Source organism: Hemiscyllium ocellatum, chromosome 9, assembly GCF_020745735.1.
Source record: "Hemiscyllium ocellatum isolate sHemOce1 chromosome 9, sHemOce1.pat.X.cur, whole genome shotgun sequence".
Classification (NCBI taxonomy): Eukaryota; Metazoa; Chordata; class Chondrichthyes; order Orectolobiformes; family Hemiscylliidae; genus Hemiscyllium; species Hemiscyllium ocellatum.
This window is the reverse complement of record NC_083409.1, coordinates 55,459,258-55,481,876: the sequence shown is the minus strand read 5'-3', so window position 1 is coordinate 55,481,876 and position 22,619 is coordinate 55,459,258. Positions and strand designations below refer to the sequence as shown.

General features: G+C 41.0%; 1 protein-coding gene across 11 annotated transcripts in view; it reads right to left on the bottom strand.

The window, feature by feature from the left end:
* pde4dip (phosphodiesterase 4D interacting protein) overlaps nt 1-22,619 on the bottom strand; it is a 465,593-nt gene that overhangs the window by 28,962 nt on the left and 414,012 nt on the right. For 9 of the 11 annotated variants that reach the window (XM_060830337.1, XM_060830338.1, XM_060830339.1 and 6 more), the window contains 6 exons: nt 14,612-14,865; nt 11,309-11,446; nt 9,496-9,672; nt 7,140-7,391; nt 2,612-2,743; nt 1,588-1,710 (listed from right to left, as the gene is read on the bottom strand). In XM_060830337.1, coding sequence (XP_060686320.1) covers nt 1,588-1,710; nt 2,612-2,743; nt 7,140-7,391; nt 9,496-9,672; nt 11,309-11,446; nt 14,612-14,865 — 1,076 coding nt within the window. The remainder of the gene's footprint in view (nt 1-1,587; nt 1,711-2,611; nt 2,744-7,139; nt 7,392-9,495; nt 9,673-11,308; nt 11,447-14,611; nt 14,866-22,619) is intronic. The other 2 variants (XM_060830334.1, XM_060830335.1) reach the window with 2 other exon arrangements.

The following is a 22,619-nucleotide window of genomic DNA, read 5'->3' as shown; positions in this document are numbered from 1 at the left end:
CTACCCTTGTCCTTTTGCATAGAGGTCATGGTTTTAGAAGGTAGGTACTGTTTAAAGAACTTTGCTTTATCACTACAGTGCATCTCAGACTATACACACTGCTGCCACTGTGATCAATGATAAAGAGAATGAATATTGTGGGTGATGGATAGGGTGCCAATAAATTGGGCTACTTTGTCTTGGATGGTGTTGAGTTTCTTAAGTACTGTTGGAGCTTTACTCATCCAGACAGGTGGACTGTATTCCATTACACTCCTGACTTGTGGCTGATAGATGATGAATAGGCTTTGAGGATGACATTTCAGTGACTCGAAATGCACTTGCTGTTCTTTCACTGTCACTGATCAAAATCCTGGAACTCCCTTCCTAACAACATTGTAGATGTAACCTACACTTTTGTTTGCTTGCGAGTTACACTTCCTATTGAGAATTTGCACTAGGTACAGCAACACCAGCCAGCACTCAAAGGCACTTTAAGCAATGGATTAAGAAGTTCCTCAGCTAGTCTGTTGCTTACTACACAAAGGCTGTATTTGTAGCATCAGCTCCTTATATGGGTTACACAACTCAAAAGATAAACATAGTTAGGATGTTCGAAGAGCTAATTTGTTTAGCATTTATCACTGACCTTACTGCTTCTGAAAGTACAGACATTTTGGGAAGTTTTCTGTACTTCTGGCAAGAATAACATCAGTGGCAGTGCTGAAAAGTAGATTAGGTCAAGGTGGGAGCTACCAGCAGCAGCATGCCATTGGATGGGGCCATTAAATTCAGTAGGACTTGTGGATGACAAGTAAGATACTAAAGTAAAGTTTGACATCCTGACAGAGCATGTTAATAAGAAAAAAACCTATCTCTCATTGTGTAGTTCACCCTACTTTTTTGGGATCATATATAGGCTTCATCCAGTAATTACTAATTTCTTCCTTCCTTTGACACCAAATCTATATCCTCGAATGACTAGTTAAATGTGGAATTCAACCATTTCTCTTTTTGCTTGCAAACCTAAATCCATGTAGATGTAACTGAGCAATGGAGGCAAAGAGATGGAGAAGTTTTCTTTCCAATCTTCTATAACTCAGCACTATGCCAACAACATTCGTGCTATTCATTTTCAAATGCTTGAGGTGAAACATCACTAACTAGAAACAAGATTGTTATTTTATATTTGAGGAAGACAAGCCTACAGCTGCACCATGCTAAGTATTGGTCTAAATAAGCAATTATCCCTTAAAATAGTTCCTTGGAAGAACTGTTGGCCTCATAGGCCTATGGAGGAATGATTGATACAGCTGAAAGATGTTTTTACATATAGTGAAGGGTCAGAATATGGATGGAGGATTCCTCCATATGATATCCCACAGTTCTTCAAGCTGTAACCATCAGTGTTCCTGCTTTCTACATGAGAAATATCAAATTGTCCATTTTATTCATCAACTAATGAACAGCCAAAATAATCTGTTGGAACAAGTGCTTTGAAAAGTGCAATATTTGAGACTGCAACTCGTGGACTGCTAATTACTGAGAAAAACAGGGAATTTTAGTTTTTGTTTAAAACAGAAACTTCAGCTCTGTTCAGTATCTAACCCATGGGCACTTGAGAAAGCCGGCTTTGCAGAGTCAGGATCTCTTCTCTCATTTTTCGGTTTTCCTCTGACAGTTGAGTCATTGTTTCCAGTCCCTGGATGTAGATGTTGCTTGGAGCACCAGCTACAAGAAAATGAGGAGGACCAAGTCAGAAACAAATGCTGGGAGTGAAAAATCTGCATCAAGGGTTCCAGTTAATCAGCATCTGACAAAGTGTCAAATGATTAGTCATCTGATAAACTTGTAGACACATGTACTATTTTGTATCTACAAATAACAAAGATACAAAGTACTTTGTGTAGATTTGTTTCACTAGTCTGAGAGATAGTTAGTAGGGGATGAGTGAACCTTCTTGGTCAGATAGCAGAATCCAGGGCCACATTCTACCAGGTTCTTGCTGCTGGCCTGCCGCCCTATTAAGGATGAGCTCACCCCCAAAAGGCTGCTGCCCCATCTGGAGGATCTACAGTTCAACTGCACCAACATTTACATGGCCATTCTGATGCTGCATCTGGAGAAAGAGGACACATCATTGGAGGTGTATCCTCAGGGTAATATATCGGAGGGGAGAGCCAATCAGACAGGCAGGAAATGGTTTCCAAAGAAAGATGGCGCTAATGCCACAGGAGCAGCCACTACAGCTGGAACCATCAAGAAATGCCAAACTGAAGACACAAGAACTCACAGAGACGGCCAGGGTTTACCCATTCAATATAAAGAGACAGGTTTAGTGCCCTGATCTGCTGAACCTCACATCTCAGTCACATTGCTGCAGAGGTGTAACAGGTAAAGATTAGGAATTAGCCTTCAGAATGAAAACTGCAATGAGAATCATCCCAGCGTCATGCAGCTGTACTACCTACTAGGTTAGTTCTAATATTGCTGTGGGAGCATGAGATATGTAGTCTCGGTTTACATTTTTTACAGGTTTTTCCTCAAACATCTTTTGGTAAGTTACTTTGTCATCAAAATCACAACTATTTGAAGTAGAATGTAAAATGTCTGAATTCTGAGATCATCCTACCATTTTCCATGGCTGCAGCAGCCAGACGCATTTCGAGTTGCTCCCTAAGTCGGTTGTTTGCATGGATAGACTCCTCTAGGCGTTGTCGCATTGTACGAATCTCCCGAAGATGTTCTTCCAGCAACTCTGCACCTACACACAAAAGAAATAAAAAGTTGCAACAAAAGCACAACTCACTTTTTAAAAAATATATTACCATCAACAAGGAGATGATCAAACTTTTAATTTTATTTCTACTTTCATTTTTTCTTTTGTTTGGCATGTCTTCTGCAAACTGTAATGTGTGCTAGGGAACAATGCCATTTGCTTCCTACTCAAATGGTAATTTTTCACAAAAGATTGCACGTAAACCTTATGTGAGAGAGTGTGAAATGCATCACAAAAAAGCACCCTTCTGATTTTCCCATCCCTATCTCTTCCCCTGACCTAGACATAATTACAACATTACTGCTGTCAAAGCTAATTCATCAACCTGAGTAGATATAGATTCAACCCAGTGGGTGAACAGTGCCATAGCACAGTCTAAGTTAATCAGTAGACATGGAGGCAAGCATCACTTCTGCTCAGGGGCAGGTTAGTTTTCCTTGCCTCTCAGCCCATTTCATAGGGATTTACAAAGAACACAGCTAATTTTCTGGCTGGGAGCAAGCAGAAAATCAGCACTACTGCTGTTACCTCAAGGAGTTGAAAGCTGTGAAGCCATATTTAATCGTGTACCCGGAGGCATTCACTGACTTAGTTCTTGGAGAGGATGCCTATATTAATCTATTCAGGTCCTCCACTGGTTACCCTGCTGCCTTCTCACCCACCCTTGGTCAGCGTCAGTGACCTCTGCATATGTCAATCTAGCTCAATCCCTCAGTCATCCTTGGTGTCCCTTCCATCTTAAACTACAAACACCAGACTATAATCATTGCATGACATAAACCACAAAACAGCAACTAGTTACTCCACAGTTCAGCAACAAGTATAGCTTGTTTGCTGCACACCTCGTGTAGTAGGAAAGAGCAAATATGTGGAATTTGTCCACGAAATGACCCAGGAAAAAGAATCAATTTCGTGGGCCACCAGTGACCCTCACTGTCCCACACATGAGAGATACAGACAGAATCGGAGAGAAGTTTCTCCTCCAAACACAGCATCTGGCTCTCTTGTGCTCTTCCATTCACAGGGTGTTCTCATCCTTATTTGCTCCTGACAGACTAATAGCTCTCTGATTGTGGAAAGGAATTCTAGCTCCAAGTTGTAAACAATTACAGTCTTCAAATGGGGTCAGGAGAAGCACTCCACCTCCACTCAAAGCCAAGTGTTTTTTCTTCAAAATCAACTTAAGTGGTTGCATTTTTCAGCAATCCCTTTAAAAGGCCTCCAATTAATTTATATGGAGTTTAATAAGATCTATTTCACTCCCTAATATTTTAATTGGTCACAGTAATTTTAAGAATTTGATAACTAAAGCTTTAATAATTACAATACCCAATTGCATTTCATGATTTTCTAATGCAAAAAAGACCTTAAAGACACTTTAGAGTTGCACTGAAATCAGATATTTCTAATTGCAAAAATACTCTTTAGTCAAAAAATATCTCTAAGTTATATACAAAGGTTCTAAATCAGTTCAGCACAATCTTTGTAGAGACCATTCCCTTCGTGAGCGTTCCGCAAAGACCACTCCCTTCGTGAGCGTTCCGCAAAGACCACTCCCTTCGTGACTCCCTCGTCAGGACCACACCCCCCACCAACCCAACCTCCACTCCCGGGACCTTCCCCTGCAACCACAGGAAATGTAAAACTTGCGCCCACACCTCCTCCCTCACTTCCCTCCAAGGCCCCAAGGGATCCTTCCATATCCGCCACAAGTTCACCTGTACCTCCACACACATCATCTATTGCATCCGCTGCACCCGATGTGGCCTCCTCTATATTGGGGAGACAGGCCGCTTACTTGCGGAACGCTTCAGAGAACACCTCAGGGACGCCCGGACCAACCAACCCAACCACCCCATGGCTCAACACTTTAACTCTCCCTCCCACTTCACCGAGGACATGCAGGTCCTTGGACTCCTCCACCGGCAAAACATAACAACACGACGGTTGGAGGAAGAGCGCCTCATCTTCCGCCTGGGAACCCTCCAACCACAAGGGATGAACTCAGATTTCTCCAGTTTCCTCATTTCCCCTCCCCCCACCTTGTCTCAGTCGGTTCCCTCAACTCAGCACCGCCCTCCTAACCTGCAATCTTCTTCCTAACCTCTCCGCCCCCACCCCACTCCGGCCTATCACCCTCACCTTGACCTCCTTCCACCTATCACATCTCCATCGCCCCTCCCCCAAGTCCCTCCTCCCTACCTTTTATCTTAGCCTGCCTGGCACCCTCTCCTCATTTCTGATGAAGGGCTTATGCCCAAAACGTCGAGTTTCCTATTCCTTGGATGCTGCCTGACCTGCTGTGCTTTAACCAGCAACACATTTTCAACTCAGCACAATCTTTGCAGACAAAAACAGTAAAACGTAGAATTTTGACATTTCTCAGAGCTTCCCTGCCGTTGCAAAAACAAAGGCATTTTCTACTCATGCAAGAAACTATTAACTTTAACTTTGAGGCAATGAGGGGTCTGAGAACTGAACGGACCCTCATATTACTTTAGTGAAATACCTTAGAAGGTGATCTTTCCCTAGTGTGCCTTGGAGGCAGCTGCCCCGACTATTATTGTGTCCCTCAGCACTCTGCACTAACATCAGATACTATTGGTGATCAAAGCAAAAACATGATTGTAAAGGAACAAACAGAGGTATGAAGGAAGGATGGCTTTAGAAAATTTTAGACAGTAGAGAATTCTAAAAAAAGCCTTAATGGCATTCCTGGGAATGACTGTCACATGCCTCCTACTCAACTGCAATTTTTCACAAAAGAGGACATGTAAACTGTAAAAGTGCGGGAGCATTAGAGGCTGAGGGGTGACCTTATAGAGGTGTCTAAAATCATGAGAGGCATGGATAGGGTAAATAGACAAGGTCTTTTCCCTGGAGTGGGGGAGTTCAGAACTAGAGAGCAGAGGTTTAGGGTAAGAGGAAAAAAATTTAAAAGGGACCTAAGGGGCAACTTTTTTATGCAGAGGGTGGGGCATGCATGGGATGAGCTGCCAGAGGAAGTGGTGGAGGCTGGTACAATTGCAGCATTTAAAAGGTATTGGGGTATTACATGACTTGGAGAGGTGGAGATGGATATGGGCCAAGTGCTGGCAAGTGGGACTAGATTAGGTTAGAATATCTGCTCGGCATGGACGAGTTAGATTAGATTAAATTAAAAATCACACAACACCATGTTATAGTCCAACAGGTTTAACTGGAAGCACAGTATGCTTCCAATTTAACCTATTGGACTATAATCTGGTGTTGTGTGATTTTTAACTTTGTACACCCCAGCCCAACACTGGCATCTCCAAATCTAGATGAGATTAGATTCCCTACAGTGTGAAAACAGGCCCTTCGGCCCAACAAGTCCACACCAACCCTCCGAAGAGCAAACCACCCATTGCCCTACATTTACCTATGACTAATCCACCTAACACAATGGACAATTTAGAATGGCCAATGCACCTGACCTGCACATCTTTGACTGTGCAAGGAAACCAGAGCACCAGAGGAAACCCATGCAGACACGGGGAGAATATGCAAACTCCACACAGACAGTTGCCCGAGCCGGGAATCGAACCTGAGTCCCTGGCGCTGTGAGGCAGCAGTATCAACCACTGAGCCACCGTGCCGCCCCAAGTTGGACCGAAGGGTCTGTTTCTGTCTGTACATCTCCATGACTCTATGACTGTAAGTGCCCTTCTGATTCTTCTTTTCCTGAGCTAAATTTTCTGGCCGAGGCATAATACAACAATCTGATTGGATATGGTTTCAATTAAGTGGGTGAATATTACCATAAGGCAGTGCCTTAGTGCCTGAAAGCACAGCTGTTAAAAATGGGCAAAGGTAGAGAAAATATACAGAACACTATAGTTAAAGAAATGTAGACATGGGAATGATTCTAGTACTGGAGGAGTTTATAGAGATAGGGAAGCTGATGTCATGACAGCATTTACACTGGATAACATTTCCTCATTTCTAGCCTTACAAAAATAGTCTCTACAAGTTGTATAACATCAGTATGAAGCATTAACCAAGTATTTATCATAATGGCAATGCAACTAGATTAACAATCCAGAGCCCCACACTCTAATATTCTGGGAATATGGGTTTGAATGTCATCATGGCATATGGTAAAATTTGAATTCAATAAAAATCATATAATGTGACCACTTTCAATTGTCATAGTAACCAATCTGGCTCAGTAATATCTTATAGAAAAGAAAATCTGCTGTCCTTAAACTGTCTGACCTACAATGACATCAAACCCACTGCAATGTGGTTGACTCATATTTGCCCTGTGAAATGACCTAGCAAGTCATTCAGTTCAATGGCAATTCCAGATGGGCAATAAATGCTGGTCTAATGAATTAAAAAGCAAAAATTTCTTTACCTGCCATGTTAGTGCCTGACTGGTATCCTGATGATCCAGAGGACAAATCCCCAACTGCACCAATTCTCACTGGTCGAATAGTTGTTTCCCAGAGACCATTGTTGTCCAAATAACTTTTACTGGTTCGCAAGATCTCCTGCAAGTTGTTGGTATTGCTTTGCTGTTGGTGAAGTGTATTGTGGGACTGAGAGATACAGCCAACCTGTCCTAAATGTGGAGACATACCGGTGCCTGTACCAGAAAAGGTCATATCTGCAAGAGTTATTTTCAGTAGAGGTTCAGAAAGTTGAGAGGAAGAAAAAAATTACAGAAGCAACAAATGTACATCTTATTGACTTTCAAAGAGTTATAAAAGTCTACAAAATGCAAAAATAACTCAAACCATCATGTCTGGCCAACAATAAATGCCCATTTGTAACATTAGTAGTTTTCGATTATTGTACTTATACAATGTGCAACTGTTGAAGGACCTCCTTGTCATCAGCACTAAATGTATCACATCAAAAATTTTTCATGAAGAACAAATTCCTTGATTTCTTTCAGGAAATGTTGGATCTGGTAGCAATTTGTTTCATTCCACAATGTTACCATATCCACATCTGCTCCTCTTCACTCAACTTCATAGGCCACAATGAGATCCTTTCAACAAGATATATTTTCAAAAATCATGCAATAGAATTTGGCATTTTACCCACCTTATTGGTTTATACAGAACTGCAGCTTATACGTGAAATATTAGAGGATCAACAATCTCATTAATGTTAGTTTGTGTCAAAGGTTAAAAGGTTTGTCATTTGTACAAGCAAATGTTGTTGATTAGCAATTTTAGTGTTAATAGCAATAGGTATTCATCATGCTAAATAATGAATGTCTCTTGGGCCCAAACAAGGCATTCAAAGCTGCAGTGAAAGGTTATTGTGGGTATTGTGTGAATCTATCACAAAAATACTCTGTATTTTGATCAGAGGCTCATCACTGGAGATGTAAAACATCGTTTTGTGCATCTATTCAATTACTTAATTTTCCGGTGCAAAGTATTTGCATAGCACAACGTTAAAATAATAGGTTATAATTATTCCCTTGACACCAAGCCTGCCATATTTTACATTTATTAATCCTGTTTTGTTTGAATGCCAACCCTTGAATTTCTTAGGAAATTCCAGCACAATTCATGTCCACAACAAGGTTTGCGATAGAAGAGTAAATTCAATGTCTTCAATGCTGAGCCATACTCCAACGAAATGCCGATTGGAAATATAGTAGTGTAATTTTAATCCTTCAGTCCTGATGAAGGGCTTTTGCCTGAGCTGCTGTGCTTTTCCAGCACCACTCTAATCTCGACTCTAATTTTAATCCCAGCCTGTTTGTCATCCGGCATTGGAGGTATGCTAGAGGCACAGGATTGTTGAATTTACCCTGTTTCTTTTTGCCAATTTTCTCCTTCCTCACATACCGGGAGGTACAATTGTCCTACAGTGTTAACAATCGTGGGTATGTTCCATGGTTCCATTTGCTATGCACATTTCACCCAATTAGCTCAATTGGAAGAGCAGGCAGACTGTTCAACTGTTAAGGGCATTCCAGTTAATTTAATCTTATTGTTCCATGACATTTACATAAACATATACCAACAAGAATTACTGCTCTGTGTTCAGGAATGGGAAGCCCATCTTTTTTTTCCCCTTCTACAATGTCGAGGCCAAATTTAGAATCACTATAACTATTTCAGCTATGATAGAGTCATAGAGATGTACAGCATGGAAACAGACCTTTCGGTTTAACTCGTCCATGCTAACCAGATAACCTGAATTAATCTAGTGCCATTTGCCAGCACTTGGCCCAGGTCCCTCTAAACCCTTCCTATTCATGTACCCATCCAGGTGCCTTTTAAATGTTGTAATTGTCCCAGCCTCCACCACTTCCTTTGGCAGCTCATTCCATACACGCACCAACCTCTGCATAAAATAGTCACCTCTTAGGTCCCTTTTAAATTGCTCCCCTTTCACCCTAAACCTATGCCCTCTAGTTCTGGACTCCTCCACCCTAGCCCCTCATGATTTTATAAACCTCTATAAGGTCACTCCTCAGCCTCCGACACTCCAGGGAAAACATTCCAGCCTATTCAGCCTCCAAATTTGTTTAACACAGATCAGTGATTGAACCTCTGAGTTGAAAGATAGTTTAGAAGAAAAATATAACAAATGTCCGTTCTTAAAGAAAAAAAAATAAATGAAAAGTTAAAATACAGAAATTATTTTAGTGTCCCAATTATACCCCCACTCTAGATCATGCTATTTTGCACATGCTCAGTTACACAAGTCTGTTATCCAAGCAGAATATCAGGCAAAATTCTCACTTTCTCCCAGCTGTCTTTGCAACATTTGAAGTTCCTGCTGGACCTCGGCCAGGGAAAATGTTGAGGCTGTGGGGTAAGCTGGGCCAAAGGGCAAGCTTCTGAACTGACAAGGGAAGTCAGCACAATATGAAGCCTGACAGGTATTAGTGCTTGGTGTCACACTGCTGCAATAGTGGCCTATAGATTAACAGGAGAATTGGAAATAGAAATAATATGAAAAATATTTTAAGAACTGAAACTTGAACATAAAACACAGTAAATGCAGAGACGTTTCAAATCCTATTTCCTGTTGTGTAGGATTAGGAATTGCTAATTTGTGGTTTGACTCTTTCTGTTCACCAAGTCCTGCTGAATTTACATTACATTGGCAGGTGACAATCTGAGAAAAATGGTCTGATAGTTCAGCTCTCTGAAGTGGTAAGGGTGCAGAGATTAAAACATTAATGAATTGGAAACTACTTGTTGTACAAGGAAATATTTTTCTTACTCTCCTCCAAATTTCTCCCTTCTTTTCCCAAAAAGCTCAAGTTATTGCTTGGATATATTCGAATCACCAGCTGCTCTCTCATCCAAAAGACATGCTTCATGTGAGAATCCAAACGGAGGATGAGGCAATGAAGGGGCCAATCCAACCTGCATCCATTCTCTACACACAAAAACACTTTGTGCAGCATGAGTTACTGGATAATGATCAAGAATGGAAATCGAGGCTTATTTTTCTTCCCCCTAGCCCAGGAACATTTGTAACAAACGTACTATCAAAATGATTTCATAGAGAGCAGGGGCCAAACCATTATCCTTTCAAACACTTTAAATTGGTTTGCATTGTACAGATTTTCTGCCCCAACTGAGGCTTATCAATACATGGTTTATCGCGGGTCCAAAGTGAGAGGTCTATTTAGTGTGTTATGGCAGCTAATGAACATTCATCTTTCTGCCAAGTTGCTCTTAAGAATGTGCTTGTTCTTGGGATTTGGAAAATGTTGCATTTATTAAGCCTTTTTGGTTGACACAAGACAGTACTGATGGACATACCACAGTGACTATGTTTTATAATCAATGATATCCCATGCTGTTTTACTGAATGGGATTTGGTGACAGGTTTATCTCCTTAAAGAAGACTGATGAACACAATGAGCTTCAATGGCAAAGATGGTCTGGGCACAGATTTGATGAATTTCATTTCCGGTGTTGCAGAGTTGGAACCTGAACTCTAAATAAGTGAGTTTCCAGTATAGTAGAACCAACATACAGCCTGTGCAACTACTAAAGGATGCATAATGACAACCAGCAGAGCTGCTCTGCCAGTTTTACCTGCATGGGAAAATCTTTTTGGCAGTTTTGCAGAAGGTGCTCCTATTTATCTACTATAATTATTCACACATTACATTATTTCGCTGAGGTTATCAGACCTTTCACCAGCAGGAAAGTGTGAATATCTAATTTGGAGTTCTTTTGATGTTTTGCAAGACAATGTGACTGAGAAGTATGGGAAACAGCTCCGAACACATCCATTCATATTCATATCATCATTTTCATGTTAAAAGTCTTGCAGTAATTGTATATTACCAATAGATTTCCCCTGAAGACAAGTGGCACCAAGTGGTGCTAGTGCTACACTGGACCAACTCAGCATACATAATGTTGAACATTATACTGAGAAAGCTCAGAAATTTCACCAAAGCAGCTTCTAGAACACTGCAGCATAAGAAAAGAAAAACTGGGCCTCCCTCCCACTTCATGTATTGAAGCCACTATACTAAGCTTAGTGCTCCAATTTAAGCTCAATTCATTGACCAGCCTCTGACCATACCTTTTTCTGATTTAACGGTGTCCGTGCAGGGTTGCTGTAAGGGTGTGATGGTGGCATTGCCTTTTGGCTGATTTTCATGTGATGAAGCAGATGCGAGAGATGAATGTTGGGATGGATTTTCACAATTACTTTGATCATCTGAGAAGAGTAAATGTTAATGTCGTGAGATGTCCCAGATAATACAAGCACACAAATGTACACACAAATATTTTTCTAACCTGGAAATTTTAGTTTTTTGGGGGGGTTTTTTGAGCAATTTCAAGCCAAATTTGCAACCTAGCTATGTAAAGGGAACGAGTACTAAACAAAGTACTTGATAAAGTCATTTACATTTAGTGGGCGGCACGGTGGCACAGTGGTTAGCACTGCTGCCTCACAGCGCCTGTAGACCCGGGTTCAATTCCCGACTCAGGCGACTGACTGTGTGGAGTTTGCACGTTCTCCCCGTGTCTGCGTGGGTTTCCTCCGGGTGCTCTGGTTTCCTCCCACAGTCACAAAGATGTGCGGGTCAGGTGAATTGGCCAAGCTAAATTGCCCGTAGTGTTAGGTAAGGGGTAAATGTAGGGGTATGGGTGGGTTGCGCTTCGGCGGGTCGGTGTGGACTTGTTGGGCCGAAGGGCCTGTTTCCACACTGTAAGTCTAATCTAATCTAATCTAAACATGAGGCGTGTTAGAAAAAAAATCAGGCATACGATACAAGAAAATGAATAGCAGCATGGATAGAAAAATGAATGTCAAGACAGACAGGTTAAACAGCTATTGCTATTGGTATATATCTACACATTTAAAGCTTTGGTCTAATAAACAGATAATTAAAATGGCTTTTAATGCAAAAGTGGGAAGTTTAGCAAACATTAACAAGATTAAAAGGATTTCAGGAAAATACAAGTAGTTCAGCAGAATATTTACATAGGTATCAAGTGTGACATAATGGAGATAACATATTTTGGAAAAAAAACTGGGACTATTAATACAGACAATGGAAGAATTCAGCATTGTTATTGATCTGGGACCTTAGGGAATCAACCTGAAAGTGCAAGGGTAGATTGATAACTAAACCATGAAAAGGCAAACTAAATCTGGAGATTTATAAATAAGCATATTGATTACAACTTTAAATAAGTAGTGATGAATTTGTGCATAATATTTGTTATGCTATGTTTAAATGTATAGTCTGCTGTTTTGACTTGCCCACTAAAGAAAGCTCACACAATAACAAGTGTAGGATGATATAAGGAATGAGAAACTAGAAAGAAGTACTTGAGAAACTGAGACATTTCCATTGAGTATAGAGAAGGCTAAAGAGGTTTAATGGAGATGTTTAAAATAATGAGATATTTTCATACTGTTTTATTTTGCTATAGTACTTTGGGAGCAGAAACACAGAGGATACATTATTTGGATAAGTCAAACAATTTTTATTACTGCTTTATAATGTTTTATTACTGTTTTATGTTTCAGATAATATTTACAAGTGCAATATTTTCTGTGACACTTCTGTTTAGGTGCCAACATCGTTCTATCATCCAGAAAGTTTTTATTTCTGAATTTTGGAACTTCAGCCCAAGCAGTCCAGGCTGCGAATTACAAAGTAATACTTTTCAGAACGGTGCATCGTGTAGGCTGTCAAATTTTAATCAAATGTTCATATAAAAGGAGGAGGTTAAAAATTGCTAGTACAGTTATTTTCAATTGCTCAGAAGAAATGAACTGTGAAATAAAGTCCATTTAAGATGAATGAAGTGATGAGCTCAATGTCTGATGCTGGGAGATCATTGTTATGTCATTAAGTAATGCTATGACACAAGATCATTTCTGTAATCACCTGAGGCTGGAATGAACAGTACATATGAGCTACATTATAGCCAGCAGCAATATCATGAGAAAGAGATTGAATGGAGAACAAGTGTTCAAAGACCTTGATTTCTTACATTTAGCTCACCAGTAAGTAGAAGCTGCTTGTTACAGACAGCCATCCAACAGAATAGCTATTACAATAACTACGGTTAAATGACAATCAGCAAACCCATAACAGTGTCTAATCACTGCGAAATTCAAAGCACTTCACATCATCCACTACTTTGTGGAGTGCAGTGCATCTTGTTATTAAAGAAAATGTGGCAGCTATTCAGTGTCAGCAACACTCCAAAAACATCAGTGCTAATGTTTTCTCAATGAAGAATATTGTCCAGGACATAGAAACCTTTCTGCCCCTCCTCAAGAGCACGATGAGATCTTTAACATCCAAGCTGAACTAATGGAATAGACAAACTGGAACCTGGTTTGATGTATTTTCTGAAAGTCAGCATGTCAGATAAAGCAGTAGAAGCCAGCTCATCAAGCCCAACAACAACCTGTGATTTAGAGGTGAGAGCTGAACCTAGTTGGCATTTTACTTGACAAGTAGAGATATCTGGTATAAATATTTGTACTAGATATACGATATTGATGTAGCTGTGAGTAATAGTTTGGTGTTTTCTTTGCGAAGTGTTTGGATTGATATTGCATAAATATTTAATGGGTATAATCCCACATTGTGCTCATAAATTTGGACTGCATCCCATGGGATAAAGTATGTGTACGTGTCATAAACTGCTGTTTGTTTTGTCGTGGAGTGGAATGTTTCTGATGATTTGCCCATATTACAGGGAGGGTTTTGAGTTTCAGACGTGCACCCTGTTGGAATTGCTCCTGAGTTAAACTCACATCGAAGAGGCCAGCTGCATCTCATTGATCTTCAGTGAGCAGCTCAAGAGTTCCTGTGGCACTGTGGTAGTGTCCCTACATTTGGCCAGGAGATCCAGCTCAAGGTCCACCTGTCACCAGAGATATGTCATAACATCTCTGAACAGGTTAATTAGAGAATGCCAGTCTTTTAGAGTCCTCATGGTACAGCAGTAGTGTCTCAAATGTGGACCTCCTGGCTCAGCGTTAAAGTCCCATCGGCTCCAGAGTTGTGCAATGGCATCTTTGAACAGGTTCATAAGAAAATACCTATGATTGGGGCTCTTGTGATGCAGTGATCGTGTCTCTACCTCTGGACTAGAAGTTCCAGATTTAAGTTTCACCTGCTTCACAGATGTGTCTAACATGTCTAAGCAGACTGATCGTGTAATCTTTCCATTATCATGAAGCTTCAAAATAACTTTTCATTTCCATTGTAATTCCTTCGTGCAAGTGTTGAAGAAACAACTTGGTGCACTTATTTAATCTCAATATGTATCAAACAGGCTGCAGAAACCATTTTGTTTCTTTGCTTTTTTTTGTGTTTAAAAGTTTGAATCATCTTAATTTTATACATACCTGCTGTAGTATGTGTTTCAAGCTCTGCTCTCTGCTGATCATTGTGAGAGTACTCACTGCTCGAATCAACTTCGTAATGAAAAACTTGCAGGTCATCATTGGTGGAATCCTGTTCTTCTGATGCAAGCGATGCCCTGTCAGACTGCTCAGAGTCTGAGAGAACGTGGCTGCTGGACGGAGTGTCTGCTCGACTCTGCAATTTGCAGTTGAGGGATTCAATGAGCTTGTTCTTCTGTTGAAGTTCTTTGTTCAGTCTGCAAATATGGTAACAATTGAATGAGAGAGGAATGAAAATAAAAATTGAAGTAACCGCTGATGCTGTAAATCAGATAAAATAAATATTGCTGGAAAAGCTCAGCAGGTCTGGCAGCATCTGAGGAGATAAATCAGAATTGGCGTTTCCGGTCGAGTGACCCAGCCTCAGAATCAGCGAGAGGAATCAACCATCCTTCAGACTGCGTTCAGGACAATTTCCAAGAACAATAAGTTGTAGATCCATTTAAAGATCAGACTTATTTGGATCTAGTGGTGTGTAATAAAGCAGGTTCACTAAATGATGTGAGAGTAAAAGATTCCCTAGAAAACAGTGACTGTAATACAGTAGAATTTAACAATCAGTTTGAGGGGGAGGAACTTGGATCAGAAATGACGGTTATTATAAAATAATAAAGGACAACGCTTGCTGTTGTGTACTGGGGAAGGACTATAGCAGTAGGTTGAGGGAAAGTGGCAGATATTTAAGAAAATAGTTCATGGCTCACAGCAAAGATACAGCCAAGTGAGAAAGATAGATTCGAGGAAGGGGACAAGTCAAGCATGGTTAACCAGGGAAGTTAAGGGTAGCATCAAATTGAAAATAAAAACAGACAACATTTGTGGCAAAGATTAGATGTAAACCAGAGGATTGGGAAAGTTTTGAAAACCAATAAAAAAAATCAAGAAGAAATAAAGAGGGAGAAGATAAACTTTACGGGTAAACTTGCAAGCAATTAAATATTGAGACAGACTGCAAGAGCTTCTTTAAACACATTTTAAAAAGACAGAGGTCAAAGTTAGTATAGGCGGCTTGGAAAATGAGGCTGGGGAAATAGTAATGAGGAACAAGGAAAGTTAGGGGAGTTGAATAAACATTTTGCATTAATCTTTACATCGGAAGACAGTAATAGCATTCCAGAGTTACTAAATAATCAAGAGGCAAAAGGAGGGAAGGGAATAAATATAAAACGATTACTCGAGAAAAAAGTGTGAGGGAATCTAATGCGGCTGAAGACTGTTAAGTGTCCTGGACCTAATGAGATGTATCCTAGAATATTGAAAGAAGTGGTTACAGAGATAGTCGATGCACTTGTAGTAATCTTTTCAGAATCTTTAGATTCTGAGAAAGTCCCAGAGTATTGGAAATCTGGGAAAGTAACAACTTTACTTAAAAAGGGAAGGTGTCAAAAAAAACAGTTAGCCTAATAAGAGCATTGGCTAACTAACAGGCAGTTGGGATAAGGGGGTCATTTTCAGGATGGCAACCTGTAACTAGTGAAGTGCCACAGGGATCAGTGCTGGGGCCACAATTATTTACAATATATAGTAATGACCTGGATGACGAAAGTAAATATACTTTAATTAGATTGTAGGTGACACAAAGTGGGAAGGCAACTGGTGAGTTTGGCACAAAGTGTGTACAGAGGGATATGGACAGATTAAGTAAGATTGGAAAAATCTTGGCAGATGGAATATGATGTGAGAAAATGTGAGGTTATGCAGTTTGGAAGGAAGGTTAGAGGAGGAGATTATTATTTAAATGAAAAACACACTGTAGAAAGCTACATCAGATTTGGAGTCCTCATGCATAAATCTTAAAAAGCTAGCATGCACTCAACAGTTAATCAGGAAGGCAAATGGATTGTTGGCTATTATTTCAAAGCAAATGGAGTCCGAAAGTAGATACATCTTGCTAAAATTATACAAAGCATTAGTTAGACCACAGCTGGAACACTGAATAGTTTTGGGCCCCTAAAGAAGTACATACTGGCATTGGAGGCAGTCGAGCAAAATTTCATTAGACAGATTTTGGTTATAGAGGGACTGTCTTACGAGGAGACATTGAGTCAGTTCGGCATATACTGTTTAATTTAATTTAGAAGAATGTGAGGTGACTTTATTGAAGCATACATGATTCTTACAGAACTTGACAAGTTAGATGTGGAAAGGTTTCCTCTTCAGTCAGTAAGGAAATCAAAGGATTGTGAGAAAAGGCAGGAAAGTGGAATTGAGGATAATTAGATCAGCCATGATCTCACTGAATGGCAGAACAGACTTGATGGGCTGAATGGCCTGTTTCTACTCTGACATCTTATGGAATATCACCATCTCCGGAAAGCCACAGTCACCTCTTTGACTTGCAGCAGGTCAGTGCCAGTATCACTAGACTAGTAATCCAAAGCTCCAGGCTACTGCTCTAAGGATAAGGTTCGAATTCCACCATGTCAGATGGTGAAATTTGAATTCAACAGGAAATCTAGAATTAAAAATTATTAACCATTATCAATTGCCACAAGAGCAGATCTAGACTGCTCATGGCCTTAGGGAAGGAAATCTAATCTGGCCCTACATGTGACAATAACATTACTCTATGCAATTAATTGTTCTCTGAAATGACCTATCAAGCCACTCAGTTGTATTAAACCTGATGAAGAGCTTCAGCCCAAAATGTCGATACTCCTGCTCCTCGGATGCTACCTGACCTGTGTTTTTCCAGCGCCACACTTTTCAACTCTGTATTAAACCACTGCAAAGACTAATGAATCTGGATGGAACACCCATTATTAACGTAGTTACCGGAAACTAACATAAACTTAGCTCTGTCTACCCTACAAAATCCTCCTTGGGACTTTTTAGGGCTTGTGTCAAAATTGGGAGAGCTGTCCCACGGAAAGGTCAAGCAACAGTGTGACACAGGTATTCTTGCAGAATCAAAGTTTTCAGGCCCCAAACACCACCATCACCACTCCTGAGGTGGCACCACAGTGACATACAATAAAGAAAAAAGGAGTGCACCTGGGAGTCCTTAACATTCTCTCCAGGATCCATGAGGTTGTATGGACATCTAACATAGACAAGGAAACCACCCCTAACCCTACCCCAAGCTGCTGAATCAATACTTCTCCACAGTGAATATCACTTGGTGGAACAGATGGGGGATTTCAGCATCCATCAAAGGTAGCTTCATGCTACGACTGATTGAATTGGCTGAGTATTAAAGGACAGAGCTGTTAGACAATAAGTTCCCCTCGAAGCCACAAACGTTCTGGACTTGGAACTACATCATTCCTGACGAAGGACTTATGCCCGAAACATCGACTCTCCTGCTCCCTGGATGCTGCCTGACCTGCTGTGCTTTTCCAGTGCCACACTTTTTGACTTGGAACTACATCACCAGACCTTTACTGTTGCTGGGTCAAAATCCTAGAACTCCTTATCTAACAAGTACAGCTAAAGGACTGGAGCAGTTTGACTAGGGGCACAACTAATTCTGGAGCACATGTCTTCAGTACTACTACCGGAATGTTGTCAGGACCTTTGGTTGCTGTGGTATCCAGGATCAATTGAATTGGCTGAAGACTGGTATCTATGACACTGGAGTCCTCGATGTGTTCAATCATAAATTCAATGCTTTTGGGTGAAAGAGGTTGCAAAATCTTTAACCTTGTCTTTTGCACTAATGCATTGTACTCTTCATTTAGGACATGGATAATTGTGGAGCCTCCACCTCCAGTGAGTTTCTTAATTTCATTATAAGCATGACGATATTTAGTTGCTTGAATGTCTGCCTAAATCAGCTAATAGGCTCCTTAGATCTGTAAACTAAGATTCAATTTCTTCTTATGACATCTTAAATATAAAAGGTCAGCGATGTACAGGCACGGCCTTTGCTGAGCATGCATTGCATATTGTACTTGACTCTGATAGTAGAGACCAAAAAGCTTTTGCTATACATTTTTTATTCTTGTAGTCCCAGGAAAATCTCTGCTCCATTGCCAGTGTGTTCAAGTGACCCCTGGCAGTATCACATCAGACCCACCCTCAGATGCAATCTGTAGGCAGCTGAACTAGCTGTTTCTTAGCCTACAAGCAGCCGGAGGACAATAATTTGGTGGATCCAGCTCAGCAGTGCAGTAAATGATGCCTGAAATCAAATATGGCACAGGCTAGAACTGGGAACAGTTTGCTGGCTTTACATCTATATAAGGCACAAGTCAAAAGTTTCCTTTCGCCGACCCAACATTTATTGGATATTTACAATCCCTCTGCCCTTCTGCTCACTGATACTGAATGTGCTGTCCTCAGCAATGGTCTCAGTTTTGTCCCTCTGAACCCCCATCTCAATGAATTTCAGGCATGACATGATGTTGAATTTTTCTTCCATCGCTTCCAGGCCCATTTCTTCAGGCGAGAGTCCTCTCCCCATCCCTCAGATTCCTTCAACACTCTCCCTCCATCTGGAACTGTATATTTGGTCTTTTCCTTACACTTGACTTGTTCATTGAGGTCACACTGACAATTTTCAATCACCTTAATTTCTCTAGCCCCGTTACCCATTCAAATTTATCTCTCTCTGAACTGACTGCACTCCGTGCTGGCAGATCCAACCCTGACTTTGTAATTAAGCCATCTCCCGTACTTCAGCCCTTACCCCTTCCTTTCATTCCCACAACAATGATTGGGTCCCCCACTCCTAACTTACCACTCACCAGCCTCTACATCCAAAAGGACTGTAAGCTGTCATTTCCGCTACCTCCGACAGGATGCCACAACTGGACACATATTCTTCTTTCCCTTTGTCAGCATTTCGCAGAGACCATCCCCTCCTGCTCACCTGGTCCACTCTTCCTCAATTCCCAACATCTTCTCACACTCTCACGGCACCTTCCTTTGCCATTGCAGAAAGTGTAATACCTGCCTTTTTACCTCCTCCTGCCTCACCATCTAAGGCCCCAGACATATCTTCCGGGTGAAGCAGCAATTTACTTGTATTACATTCAATATTATCTACTCTATTCACTGTTCACAGTGTGGAGAGACAAAATACAGAGTGGGTGATTGCTTTACAGAACACCTATGTTTTGTCAGCAAAAATCACCCTAAGTTTCCAGTTGCCTGTCACTTCAACACACCACTGTGTTCCATGCCAATATTTCTGATGCAGGCCTGCTGCAGTGTTCTGGCAAGCCTCAACACAAGCTCAAAGAAGCAGTGTCTCATTTGCCACTTGGGACTCTGCGGCCTCTATTTGATTAGTTTTGACTTATTGTTGTCACGTGTACCAAGATACAGTGAAAAGTGATGTTTTATGTGCTATACTGGCAAATCATACCACACAAAGTGCATCAGGATAGTAGAACAAATTACAGAATACAGTGTTACAGCTGCAGAGAAGGTGCAGAGAGGGAGATCAGAATTAATATTTGAGAGGTCCATTCAAAAATCTGATGACAGCAGGGGAGCAGCTGTTCTTGAATCTTCTGTCCAATGGAAGAGGTGGACGAGAGTATAACTGGACTGGGAGGCATCTTCGATAATGTTGGTTGCCTTCCAGAGGCAGTGGGAAGTATAAATGGAGTCAGTGAATGGGAGGCTGGTTGCATGATGGACTGAGCTGTGTTCACACTTTTCTATAGTTTCTTGCCGTCTTGAGAAGAGCAGTTGCTATACCAAAAGAGAAAATACTGGAAAATCTCAGCAGGTCTGGCAGCATCTGTAAGGGGAGAAAAGGGCTGACATTTCAAGTCTAACTGACCATCTGTTGCAATACCATGCTGAGGTGCACCCAGATGGAATTCTTTCTGTGGTGCATCTGTTAAAAAAAGGTAAGTGTCTTTGTGGACATGCTGAATTTCCTTAACCTCCTGAAAAAGAGAGACGCTGCTGTGCTTTCTTGACCATTGCGTCCATGTGGGTGGACCAGGACAGACTATAGGTGATCATTACTACCAGGAATTTGATGCTCTCAAACATCTCCACCACTGATGTAGACAGGGCGAGTGCCCTCTACTCCACTTCTTGAAGTCAATGACCAGCTCCTTTGTTTTGTTAATTTTGATAAAAAGATTGTTGTTTTTACACCATGCTGCTAAGTCCTCAATCTCTTTTGGTAGTCTGTCTCCTCATTGCTTGAGATCCAACTTATAACAGAGATGTCGTCAGCAAACTTGCAAATGGATTTGGGGCAGAATTTGGCTTCAGTTGTGAATGTATAAGGAGTATAGAAGGGTGCAGAGTAAGGTCTGGCAGGGCACCGGTGTTGAGGATTAGAATAGAGCTGGTGTTGTCACCCATTTTTACTGATTGCGATCTATGGGTCAGGAAGTCAAGGATCCAGTTACAGAACACGGAGCTGAGACCCAGGTCTCAACATCAATTCAATAACATTAGAGACCATGCCAAGATTTTCACCCACCCCACATCCAGTCCTGTTATGACTTGGGTTGCTTTTAGTACATAGTCACCAATTCTCACATACACCTTGACCCATTATCACATTATACAAATTGCAGTCAGTACAGCTCACCCATTTTCTCCTACTCTTAATTCATATTATCACTTAGAACATAGAACATTACAAGCAGTACAGGCTCTTTGGCCCTCAATGTTGCACTGACCTGTGGAACCAATCTGAAGCCCATCTATCCTACATTACTCCATTCTCATCCATATGCCTATCCAATGAGAATTTAAATGCCCTTAAAGTTGGCATGACTACTACTGTTGCAGGTAGTGCGTTCCACACCCTTACTGCTCTGAATAAAAAAACTACCTTTGACATCTGACCTATATCTATCACCCCTCAATTTAAAGTTATGTCTCCTTGTGCTAGCCATCGCCATCTGAGGAAAAAGGCTCTCACTGTCCAACCTATCTAACCTTCTGATTATCTTGTACATCTCAATTAAGTCACCTCTCAACCTTCTTCTCTCTAATGAAAAATGCCTCAAGTCCCTCAGCCTCTCTTTGTAAGACCTTGCTTCTATATGAGGCAACATCCTAGTAAATCTCCTCTGAACCCTTTCCAAAGCTTCCACATGCAGTGACCAGAACTGTACGCAATACTCCAAATGTGGCCACACCAGAGTTTTGTACAGCTGTAGAGTGATCTCATGGTTCCGAAACTCAATCCCTCAACCAATAAAAACTAACACGCCGTATGCCTCCTTAACAACCCTGTCAACCTGGGTGGCAACTTTCAAGGATCTATGTACATGGACACCCAGATCTCTCTGCTCATCTACACTATCAAGGATCTTACCATTACCCCAGTAGTCTGCATTCCTGCTACTCCTTCCAAAGTGAATCACCTCACACTTCTTCACATTAAACTCCATTTGCCAGCTCTCAGCCCAGCTCTGCAGCTTATCTATGTCCCTCTGAAACCTACAACATTCTTCGTCACTATCCACAACTCTACCTTCTATGCCCTCATCCAGGTCATTTATTATAAATGACAAACAACAGTGGAACCAAACAACTTGTGCTACACCACTAGTAAATGAACTCCAGGATGACTATTTCCCATCAACCACCACCCTCTGCCTTCTTTCAGCTAGTCAATTTCCAATTGTAACCACGAAATCACCCTCAATCCCATTATGCAATAACCTACTGTGGGGAACCTTATCAAATGCCTTACTGAAATCCACATATACCACATCAACTACTTTGCCCTCATCCATCTGTTTGGTCACCTTGTCAAAAAACTCATTAAGGCTTGTGAGACATGACTTACCTTTCACAAAACCATGTTAACTATCCCTAATCAGCTTATTCCTCTATAGATGATTATAAATCCGATCTCTTATAACTCTTTCAACACTTTATCCACAACTGAAGTAAGGCTCACAGGCCTATAATTTCCAGGGTTGTCTCTCTACTACCCTTCTTGAACAAGAGAACAACATTTGCTATCCTCCAGTCTTCTGGCACTATTCCGGTAGACAATGACGACATAAAGATCAAAGCC